Here is a 12,187-nt window from a genome sequence, read left to right on the forward strand (position 1 = left end):
GAATAAGAGCGTCCACACAGTGAGTTAATGCCAAGGAGCAAATGCATTCTACACTCACACCCTCACTTATTTTGCAACAGCTTCCCTGTGTAGGCAAGCCCTACATGCTCATGTCATTTGATGGTTAGCATTGCATCAGTGACATTCCAGATTCTGACCACAACATTAGTAATGGAAAGTGGTTCATCTTCTAATGAAATGGTAGGCCTTTTTTTTTTTTTTTTTTTTTCTGGTTGCATCTTTTGCAACTTTTTCTTTCATGTGTCTGGAGAGAATGTCTTCATTTTTCAAGTGTGTGTGATATTCTTCTAATCTCTGATATATGAAATGATGCTCTCTAAGCATGGAAATTGCCTTTATATAGTATGCTCTGCGAAGCAGTGATTGTTCAGCCTTTTTTCTTCTGAAGAGCAGGAGAAAACCCAAGTAATAAAAATGTTCTTTACATGTATTTGCAATTTAGTAGCTTGTGTCTGGTATATTTTTTCTCATACGATATTCCATTTTTTGTCTTGCTTTGCTCGTACTGTGGCATCTCTAACACTTTTGCTCTATTGTCATGTGCCTGGCACTCTTTCATGTAGACCTAGAGTTTCCTGGTCATTTAAGTAGTCTGTTTATCAGTTAGGTTTATTTTCAGCAAGCCTTTGGTGTTTAACTTGCTTATTAAGTTTACACGCCATTGTGGGTGATGATAGTTAAGATGGAAGAATACGGCTGCCTTAGATTTTCCAGAAATAGTGGCTCCTCTGAGCTTACCGATGAACCTTCATGACATCTTTTTAGGTACGCTTCATCTCCCCCAGGAGCTTCTTCAGACAAAGTCCAGACCACAGTGGCGAGGAAGCTCATGTTTGAAATGTCGTCCACGAACTTTGAAGTGTGGATTTCTCATGTTTGTTTGCAATAACAGAAGGAGCAAGAAAGCTGCCTCTGTGTCTTTGCCTACCAAACCGTTTGAGTTGCGTGGTTTATAATCAAAAGATATCCTTTCTGTTCACATTTCTAGGGACACAGCTCCCACTGCACAACCGTCTGAATTTCCCAAAATCTAAAGGCAAAGACCATGTCTTACTTTTCCTTTCAATAGTGAATGAGTCGAAGGTTTGACGGGGCACCTCTGGAGCTTGTTTTTTTTTTTTTTCTAGGTGGGATTTCTAGTCACGTTTTATTTATTAATACATTAAACAGCAAATTGTATCTAGCTTCAAGTGTCTTTCCGTCTCCTTCACTTGCATTTCTGTAATGAGTGGCCCATAACATTTCCATCAAATCATAGTCTCTCTTCATTTTAAGGTCATTCTGGAAAACTGGCATCAACCAGCTCTACCCGGTCATGAAAAGATAAAACGGGAACAGTGTTTCCATTCGGAACAGTGTATTTTAAAAGGCCTGTAGCTTAGGGGGACAAAATGCAGTAAAATATGGCATTTGATGGCATTAAAGGAGTTTTTAGAGGATCGTTGCTTCGTGCAGGATACCGTCCTTTCCTTCCCCACTCTTATTATGTAAAGGAACTAACAATTTGCTAATTTGTTCATCTGTCTTTCACACTCACGGAAAATCAGAATGCCTTATACTTACAGGATTGTCATTTTATTTTGGATTGACCCGATGCACGTCTATGTGCTTCTTACACAAGTATGTGCAAAACAGGGCACATACGAGGGACTTGTCAGTAAATTACCAGCAAATTGCTTGGCCTGGGCAGGAGCGAGTAAATTTGCAATTGCAATCTGGAGCAACGTGTTAGAGGCCACCTTCCTTAGATCAACTTGTGCATTGCAACACCAGCAAGTAATCAAATTGTAATGTACTTTAATGCAAAGCCTGGTTTGGCTTGGTTGGCAAATTAAACTATCGCATGCCTCTGGCAAAAGCAGCAAGCCTTTGAACTGTTTGACTGCAGCTGTAGCTTGCACACCTTATTTTCCCCCTTAAAAATCAAATTAAACTGTGACCTGCAGCCTCTGCGGTAAGTTTCAAGGAAAATTAAACTGTTGCTAACCTTTCTAGCAAAGATAACTGTCTCTAATCAAGCTGAAAAGTCCAGGCCCAAATTCCCATCTCCAAGTTTAGACAAATTCATTGGAGGAAAACTCTGGGGCTTATTAAGTACAAAGATATTACTTCTGACTCAGGAAGTCCTTGGCCACAAATTGCTAGAGACTGGGAAAGTTTGCCAGGAAGGTATTACTCTGTGCTTCTCCTCTTCTTTCACTCTTCCTACAGCATTTTCTGGGGATCCATCCCCGTGGCAGAAACACTGGACGCTTGTTCTGATCTGCTTCTCTGTATCTGAAGTCTAACCCAAATTTGGAGCACTAATGGGCCTGCTGACCCACTTTTAAGCATTGCCCATGGTGGTCTCAGCGGTGTGTTTCATGGAAAGCGGCGTTTGGGCTCATTCCCTCCTTTAGACTTCTCCTTGGACCTTCCTCAGCCCGTGTTAGCAGTGCCCCCGGCTCCCTCTGACTCTTAGAATGCAGCTCTTGGATGTGATGGTGTCCTTCACCTCCCCCACCTTTCGTTATTTTCTGTGTCCTGCTGGCAGGAACACTTGGCATTTGACTTGCCCTCATAACAGTCATGTTTTTCTTGGAGCTCTCCGGGATAGGATTTTTCCCAGCCTGGCTGAGTTGCTGTTATTTCTAAAGAGTCAGCAGTACAATAGACCCTCTTGGGAGCCAAGACCTTGTCTGTCTGGTGGCTCAGGCTTACAAAGACTCAATCCTCCATGCTTAACATTACCCTTTGATTTCCGGGATTAGCCTTTGACTGATGGCAGGTGAGGAGGCAGAGAGAGGAAAGAAATCCATTAAGTTTACGTTGCAACACGTATTCACTCAAGGCCAGGTTAAGGCAAACTTTGCCGCCTTAGAGGAACAGGAATTGTGTAGAGGAGGTTGTTGGCACTGGAAGCAGTGAGCAGACAGGAGTCTGTCTGTCACACAAGCGACAACGGAGAGGATCCTTCTAGTGCTTTTTTAGTATGTATACTAGCCATGCTTAATATAACTCACAATATAGCAGTTAATGTCTCCACACTATGGTTTTCTTATTTTTAAAAGTTGGCTTAAAAGTTCTCAGTCTCTCTCTGCAGAGTAGGTAAAAACTGAGCTGAGGCATATTAGTCACATTTTTATCAAGAGATGAAAGTGATAGAGATATAAAGTGCTACCAGCTTTTAATTAAAATTGAATAAGTAAAAAACAGTTGGCAGTTGCAAAATTCATTATGATGTGTTACCAAAAATAGATACCTTTATGAGAATGCAGTTTTATTACAACAGTGGGCACTAATTAGCTGTAAACATCGTTGCTGAGATAGCCAGATAGAAAATGTGCTCCTAATACTCATAACAGGTTTCAATTGGCTGGAATGGAAAAATAGAAAGTCTTAATGCTCTTAAAATGTAATCTCTCAGACTACCAAAATAGATGCATGTACTTCTGTTACTTAAGGCAACATCTGAATTTCAGGAACAATAACTTAGTGTTTTCTGCATCTGGTTTTAATTCGCAAGGAAAACTCAATTTTACAAAAATGTAACCTGACTTAGCTGAAATATGTATGACCCGGTGTTTTTATTTCTTCTTTCTGTAGAATAGTCAGACTGGCAAGTTATATCCTCCAAACTTTCATACATTTCATTTGGTAAAAAATCCCTTTGCCCTTAATAAAAACGTGTTCCAATATGAGTTTACAGGTGTAGATTTACAGTTCAGAGCAGCTGACTGACCAGTTCGGGACGTATGTGTATCTTGCATAATTTTGTCTCTGGAAAATCTACTGTAATTCAAAAAAGTTATTTTCCTCTCTCCTCCTGTAATCTAGAACATCAAGCAATAACAACAAATCTGTGGGTGGTTTATCTGATTTATGCTAATTTGCTATTGACATGTTTGAGGTATCACTTGCATCATCCCTGTCTTGCATATTTATTATTAAAAATATTAGCTGCCTATGAAAAGGAAATAGTTTAAATAATTATTCATTTGTCCTGTGATAACCTCTTGAAACCAGGGCCCCAGTCTGGTAGACCGTATACAAAATCGTTGCAAATGAAGTGCAACCTGAAGCATTTAAGATAAGGTTGCAGCAAGACGATGATTTGAATCCAGGGAGATGAATATGTCCCACCTACAAGGAGCGGGTCTCCACTCGTGGAATTTCAGCCATTAAACATGAGGCATCTAAATCACCTCCAAAGCCAGTACAAGAAAGAGGTAAACCCAGCCTGGCATTTAGTTCACATAATTTAGAGGCCCTCAGCCCTCAGGGGAGACTCAAGCACCAGAACCCAAGCTTGAGCTCGTATTTTCAAACTTGGATGCTTCAACATGGTCCCCTAAATTCTGGTGTGGGTACCTGAGGGAGCACCCCCAGAAGTGAACAGTGAAGCGGTGACTCCTTAGCAAAGTCAGAAGGTGCTCCGCGAGGTGAGCGCTCTTCCAGAAGAGGCCGCTTACGTGCCTGACTTGGAGTGATGAGCTTTAAAAGCAAAATCAAAGGCACAAGCCCCACATTTTAAGACTTTGCCCACCTCCCTTGGCATCTACATATTGATACAAAAAGTATATCCTTTGTAAACGATCACCTGTCCTACATCTTGCTACTACTGCTGTGTTCTGACTTCATTGACCGACGTGGTGCGCTGGTACACTGGAACTATGTGCCGAGTTCACGAGTAGAAACAAAATACAACATAGAAAAATGTGAGTTTCCAGATGTTTTCAGCGGGAAAGATTAGAGCTGCAGTATGTCAAAATTTGCAGATACGTGAAGATAAGGAAATTCTGAATCTATAGGGAAAAAAATCAGTAGGTACTTAAATAAAGCAGCCCATGCAGAAGCTGGCACCTACCAGTATTTGCAATGTTGTTTGGCGTTGCTGTCTCAGTGGGGTTTCACCCATTGATTTGTATTTTAAAAGCTTCATTTAAAAAACCCCACATTTGTCGCCCCCCAAGTTGTATTTTCTCCAAAATACTATGTGTTTATGAGAGAATAAACCTTATATATGAGCAATGTAAGAATAATATGTGACAGGTGTTCTTTTCTGAAAACTAGTAACTGATGCAAGTCTTTTTCTCATCTCTATACCATTGCAATTTATTTACAGTTAAATTGTGCCCACTTTTTCCTTCTGATTTGCAAGTGTTTACTTTTGTTAGGGAGGTAAGGATCTGATAAATGTATGTTAATGTTCTTGGAGATGAAAGCCTTAAAATTATTATTGACATTGACATTTGAGCTCTTTTTCCCTCTGTATCCACACCCTATTGATTGAGTGAGGTCTTAGTAGTAGAAACAGAAATACCCTTGATGTTTTGATACCCTGAGTATTTCCTAAGTATTTACAGGAGTATCTGGGTCAGAAACATTCCCGAATGCTTGGAAAACTCTTGGTATATTGGAATGGGGAGAAGGGCAAGCTCTGTTAAGGAGGAGGGAAAAATATGCAAATAAAACCAGCACACCGAGAGGTGCTGCGGTGGAGCGATGGCTGCAATCCCGATGCCAAGAGTACCTCAGCCAGAGATGCGCCGGCTCACATGGCAGCATGCTCGGTCTAGACTGGGTGTGAGAGACTGTGATTGCTCCCAGAGCCATCTCTGGTGTTATCACCCGGAAGGTGATGGCATTATACAGGCATGCAGGACTGACCCTGAGTTAGGAAACACTGGTCCTTAACAGATGTGGAAGACTGACTACCAGGGATGCAAAGATGGGAAGATCAGCTGATAGCGTGCAATAGCAGCAAAGGGAACCACGGCTGAGACTTTGTAGAAGGCAAATCCTGAAGTAACTCTAAACCCTCCGTGTTCACTTGTGTTTCTCACTGCCCCCTTGGCAGTCAAAGCCCACACAGGCCACTGAAGGATTTCATCTTCTCCAAACCCCATGTTACTACATTGCAAACTGGCTTGTGCAGCTAGAGAGAAAAACGTTCTGTTCAGCATGGGACACCTCGAGGACTGCGCCCCAGGGCACCACTGCAAAAACATTGCAGAACTACCCCAAAGGAATGGGAAGTTATGGCAGGTGTCAAATTTGCTATTATTGCCAGATGAGTTTTAAAGATAAACAAATGCATTCAACTAAAAGCCTAGATTCACAATAACAGCAAAGTTAGGTAAAGGTAAAATAACATGTATAGATTTATTAAGGTTATACTTAGCAATATATGTCCTCCTTAGCGGCTCCTGTGTCTCAGTTTTGACTGCGTGGAACCCTGGGCTGGCGTGCCCCTGGGTGAGCAGGGTTGCTTACACCTTGCCTTCTTCTTCTGGTAAAGGTGGGGACCTGCATCTTCTCTAGCTCAAGGTGGATTTCTTCTTGTTTGTCTGCTCCTCCTTCCCTGGCATTGGGTCATTGGGTGTTTTCTGCGAGATTTCAGTATTTCACTCTGCCCCTCCTCCTTAATGTTACTTCAATAACGTTTCTGTTGTCCATCTCAAGTAACGCTGTCTTGGCTTTTGTTTTTCAGTAATTACAGTCTTGTTAAAATACAATGGCATCACTTTACGAATTACGCATCATGATAAATAGTACAAATTCCTTTCAAAGTATATACTGTGTGTACAGGCTATATAGCAAGCCCATTTATGACATTCAAGGACAAACTGATCTTGAGGATAGGACTGCCAAATCTGCAAAGCGCCACCTCATCCTTTGTTAGATTTTGGGGACTCATCTGCGTGTTACTGTTTTTTGGTGAACTTGGACAGAGAATACCAAAGGCTTTGCCTATATTCAGGCCAGCTTGCTTTCCTTCCCAGCCCTCCTTTCCAGCATTGGCTATAAATAGCCACACACACACACACACAAGTGGTCACCACTTAAAAATCCACATTTTCTAACAGCGACTATAGTACAGTATTTTTTGCAGTATCTTGTTCAGGGAGTGGTAGGAAGTGTATTGTGGCATCTTAGATATCACTGCGAGATAACACTTGGCAAATGCTGGATTTTATTTGCTTGTTTTAGGTATTTGCTATCTATATTAAATATTAAATGAAAATTTTCTTGTTTCCTTTTGTAGTTTGTCATCAATCAGATAATGATAATGAGGCCATTGAACAAATCGATGAAGATATAGCTGTGACTCAGAGTCAGATGAACTTTATTTGTCCCATTACACAGGTATGTTATCACTGCTGCTATAATCGATTGGGAAATAGTTATTTCATATTCTTCGCTGGATTGTTTACTACAAACCTGCAATACTTGTTAAAAATCAGGCAGTATAAATGGCAAGCATTGTCAGAGAAGAGCAACATTGCTGAGGAAAAACCCCCACATAAGCAGGAATGCAGTTTACCACGCAGGACCTGACCCCATGATTGGAGTGGGACGCCATGTATGAATGGCAAATGCGCTTCCTGCTGTTTTACATAAAACCTCATAAGAAGCATTTTCATGGGCATTGTCAGTTCCTTTATATCAAACCTTATTGATTACAGATGGAAATGAAGAGGCCGGTTCGAAACAAAGTCTGTGGACATACTTACGAAGAAGACGCCATTCTAAAAATCATCCAGACTCGAAAGCAGCAAAAGAAAAAAGTCCGGTAAGCTAACAAGAACGTGTGGAAAAGCTATTTGCTTTGCTGTGTAAGTGGAATTTTACTCCACTTGTTCTAGGAAATGTATTTGGATTGGCAAGGCTGCAGGAAGTAATACTTCAGTGTCTGCCCAAGTCACAGTCTCCTCATTAGTACTGGACACGTGAAGGAGCTTTTCTTTTTAATGAAAACAATGTGTAAGGAAACATTCAGGAAGCGTGTGGGGAAGTTACAGCTACTCACAGTACCTGCGCGACAGAAGCAAAGAGATTTTGTGTAGCCATGATCAACAAAGAGAAACTTCAGCTTCTTGAAATTTAGTCGCTCATTTTGTTCCCGCTGCTCATTTAGCAAGCCCCGAAGTTAATGAAAAAAAATAAACATCTCTTCTTTGCACCCTTTTTTGCAGTTATATTCCAGTACAACTGAGAAAGAGTAAAACACATAAATGAGTGTTAAAGTGAGAAATATTAAAACACAACTTTTTAGGTAGTACGGGGTTTAAGAATGATCAGACAGAGCTTTAAGAATGATCAGACAGGATCGTGCAGTTCCTACGAGGATGCAATTAAATAATTCTTACTTTATATCATCAAAGCAGCCTGCCACTTTCTGCACAGGACATATTTTCTTGAATGAAAAGATGTAACACTTGAATTTTTAAACATTAAATTCTCCCCGGTAAGTTTCAAATGGTTTTGATTTTAAACAAAAAAAAAAAAAAAGAGAGAAGAAAAGGAGCTCAATCACTTTTTAGAGCAAGTTTAAAGGATGTATCCTTTCATCATTAATTTCACATTTGTTTTTACACCATATGTGCTAGAGCCTCATGCTTTGTGCATGATGACCCCATGGAAACTTACCAGTTGTGGATTTTTTAATAAATGTGCAGTTTGCATGTGGTCAGGAAGGTCTGTCGGAGACCAGCAACCTGATTTCCCCAGAGATAATTCCACAGGCAGCTTACTTCCTCCCTCCCTTGCTCTTCAGTTTCTGTTAGACTCTACGTACTCCGCCATGGGGATACAAAGGTGGAGTGGGACTTTTTATTCCACACTCTTTCCTGGCTACAGCAAAGCACCGCTGTGAAATCAAGCATCAGCTGGGGTGCCCAGCCACTACCTTAGCGTCAAGACAGCCCGAAGGACGAGACAGAAGTACCTTGCCTGTGTTATGAGGTCTAGGGAGAAAAAGTGGACTGGGTGCAATATAGGGGGAATAACGACAAAACCAGCAATATAGGTGGACAGAAATTTGAATGAAAAATGAATGGGAGTTGGGAACTAGCTCACAACTTGGAGAGAAGAACGTGAGCGTTCTTGAGGATAGGGACAGGCTAGGAAGCATGTGCTCAACAGCCCCAAACCGTGACAAAAATACCTTCTGTGATATGGAACTGAATTTAGGATGTTCATATCTAAATAATTCTCTGTGTTGTTAAATCCATCAGGAAAATGCCATGGTAGCAGGGGCTGTTGTGGTGAATCAAAAGTGTCAGCACTGGTGAAAATCTAATAGGTGCGCATGGCTGAATTTTTATTTTACCTTTTAAGAAATTAAAGACTTAAAGAAAATATAGAGTAAAAAAAATAATCATGTAAACTGTACAACATTTAGCTTTAAAAAATACCCTATACCCAAACTGAAGATATGTGTGCAGTCTGAATCCTGGAAGTTCTTAATTTTGAGTTTTTAGCTTGCTACCTCACCATTTTTACAGCAGTTATTCCAGCATGCGAGAAGAGCACAAGCACAGCAATAACGTGGCTTCTCTGTAACTAAGTTAAGAAAGACTGCTTGGTTTTCTCTGCCCAGTCTCACTGACCTGCTGTCATTTTAATCTTTCTCATGAAAATGCAGACAGTTTTGAAAAACCATAGTCTGCTGCGGTGGGAAGACGGGCCAGTTGATGCAACAAGTTCCCCATTTGAGAACACATGTTCTGGTGGTGGTCCTGGTTGATTCTACTCCACTCTGGTGAGACCCCACCTGCAGTTCTGCGTCCAGCTCTGGAGTCCTCAGCACAGGAAGGACATGGACCTGTTGGAGCGGGTCCAGAGGAGGCCACAAAGATGATCAGAGGGCTGGAGCACCTCTGCTGTGAGGACAGGCTGAGAGAGTTGGGGTTGTTCAGCCTGGAGAAGAGAAGGCTCCGGGGAGACCTTATAGCGGCCTTCCAGTACCTGAGGGGGCCTACAGGAAGGATGGGGAGGGACTCTTTATCAGGGAGTGGGGTGATACAATGAGGGGGACAGTTTAAAACTGGAAGAGGGGAGATTTAGATTAGATATTAGGAAGAAATTCTTTACTGTGAGGGTGGTGAGACACTGGCACAGGTTGCCCAGAGAAGCTGTGGATGCCCCATCCCTGGAAGTGTTCAAGGCCAGGCTGGAAGGGGCTCTGAGCAGCCTGGTCTAGTGGGAGGTGTCCCTGCCCATGGCAGGGGGTTGGAATTAGGTGATCTTTAAGGTCCCTTCCAACCCAAACAATTCCATGATTCCATGATTCTATGACCGCGCTCCTGCCGTCGATATTCAGGTGGAAGCAGGTATTTTGAGAGAGCAGAGTTGTGGTTGGGGGGCTCAACTCTATCCTGCCTCTGAAATCAAAGCTGTTGCTCGCTCTGGACTTGTGGAAGCAGCTGTTTCCTCACACGCACTTTCCAGTTCGGATTCCCAGGATCCCGCTGTCACGCCGGGCAGTGCGCTGGCCCAGAGTCAGCTCCTCGGCTGACACACGCACAGCCACCCGCTTTGCGCTGATAGACTCGCCGTACGCTCCTTTAGGCAACTCTTACGTGTCCTGGTTCGCTCACTATTTTCCACTGCCTGGAAGGACCGACTAATGCTTTATGCTTACAGGAAACGTGAGAAGCTTTCTGAGCACTTGTTATTCATTAATCTGCCAAGCTATTGCTCTAATAAGGTGATAAATGGGAAAACTGAGGCACAGAGCAATTAAGTGACTTATCCATGACAAACACAGTAAGCTGTGAACAAATCTGGAGAAAAAGCTATGAGTGCTGAGTGTAAATAAGTTCAGCGCCTCAGACAAAAGTTACTTCTAATAGAGGAAAACTTCAGGAAAAGTGTTATTTCTGACTAGAGGTACCATCTGTGCACATCTGGGCCACTGCCAAAGGAAAATGACCTTTGGTCCTGGAATATCTTTCACCCTGCTGTCTTTATCTGGCTGTTTCAAGTAGTTGTAAGGCATTTTGTATTTGATTATCATTTAGAGGCTGCTAATTTGACCCCATCTCTCCTTTCGGTGCTTTCTCAGTTCATAAAAGGCCAGGTAAATTTTTACACCAACCAGCTAGTTCACTGATTCACCAGCCAGCCTTTGCAAGCCTCATTCTCTTTTATCTGTTTCCCTAGAAATTAATTTCCGTATTTTTATATCAGTGACGATTATATTTCTCCGATGCAGATTAACAAGGTAGTTACCTGCAGTTTGGAGAGGACTGCAAAGAGAGAAAGCAACACAGGAAAATGTCCACGTGATGCTGGTATCGTTACTGATAGAGGCAGCTTGTGTACGTGAAGCGAGAGAGTGATCTACAGGTGATAGGCTCCGTCTCTCGCTGTGTTCCTGCCTTCCTTCAGCTGTTGATTCCCACCAGTTTAGATAAATGGATTTATTTTTCCCCACAGAGAGCTGGTGAAGAGGAAAAGAGGTAGCGAGGCACTGACAGACAGAGTGAATCCCAGATAAATACAATAAACCAGCAGATGTTATGTAAGAGCCTATATCTGACAAATACAATTCTTCCGATTTAATGGAGTCTCTCGTTTCTTTTTAACAGATGCCCTAAAATTGGCTGTAGCCATGCTGATGTAAAAGAATCAGATCTTGTGCCAGATGAAGCACTTAAAAGAGCGATTGACAGTCAGAATAAACAAAGCTGGTCAACACTGGAGAAGTCAGCTGGACACGCTGCTGCCACAAAGAAAATTTGTTGTTAGAGGTCTTGTGAGATAAGCTGCTGATTGTAAGTGGGTTGTGTAACTGATTGTTATTTAAAGTGTTTCATTTATAGGCAAAGTTGAAGGTCTCAGCTGTAACTGAAAGCATTTTTTAAACTGCCCAATATGAGGAATTCCAGTTTAACTTGTTTTTTTTAACCTTCCTGAAATTCTAAAAGCTTGCATTCGATAAATAAAACATGTTTTGCAGCATTTACCCTTCCTTGTCAGTGTGCTAATTTTTTCCGCATATTAGAGATGCAGATTCTGCTGGCATGTAAGAGCGAGTGCTTTGCTCAGTATTGCAGATAGTTCTGTTCCTGTCTCCTTAACTGCTGGGAGTACTCGGAGTAGGGCACTCCGGCCAAGGATTTACCCAGGTCATATACCTGCTTGGGAGCACATCCGTGTTTGAACACGAACCTCGGGAAACTTCAATAGAGCTTAATTTGCAGGAAGGGCTGCATATCTGTACCTTGTGTGTGGACACACAAAATTACCACTCACCTTTGAGGATCTTGGCCTCGTTCTCACAATTATTGAACGCTCTGCCCTAACTTAGGCTTTTCTTTTGAGATTCAGAAGCTTTTATTTCAGGTTTTTTGTGTTTGGAAGTCCCAGAGGGCTCTACCTTAATACTGTAGGTTAG

General features: G+C 42.0%; 1 protein-coding gene across 1 annotated transcript in view; it reads left to right on the plus strand.

Annotated features, from left to right (window-relative positions):
• Positions 1–11,755, plus strand: part of NSMCE2 (NSE2 SUMO ligase component of SMC5/6 complex) — a 132,721-nt gene extending 120,966 nt beyond the window's left edge. The window contains exons 5-7 of the mRNA XM_074577817.1: positions 7,049–7,149; positions 7,470–7,576; positions 11,379–11,755. Of these exons, the coding sequence (XP_074433918.1) occupies positions 7,049–7,149; positions 7,470–7,576; positions 11,379–11,538 (368 nt within the window). The 3' untranslated portion in view covers positions 11,539–11,755. The remainder of the gene's footprint in view (positions 1–7,048; positions 7,150–7,469; positions 7,577–11,378) is intronic.
• The last annotated feature ends 432 nt before the right edge of the window (positions 11,756–12,187 follow it).

Source organism: Larus michahellis, chromosome 2 (assembly GCF_964199755.1).
Source record: "Larus michahellis chromosome 2, bLarMic1.1, whole genome shotgun sequence".
NCBI lineage: Eukaryota > Metazoa > Chordata > Aves > Charadriiformes > Laridae > Larus > Larus michahellis.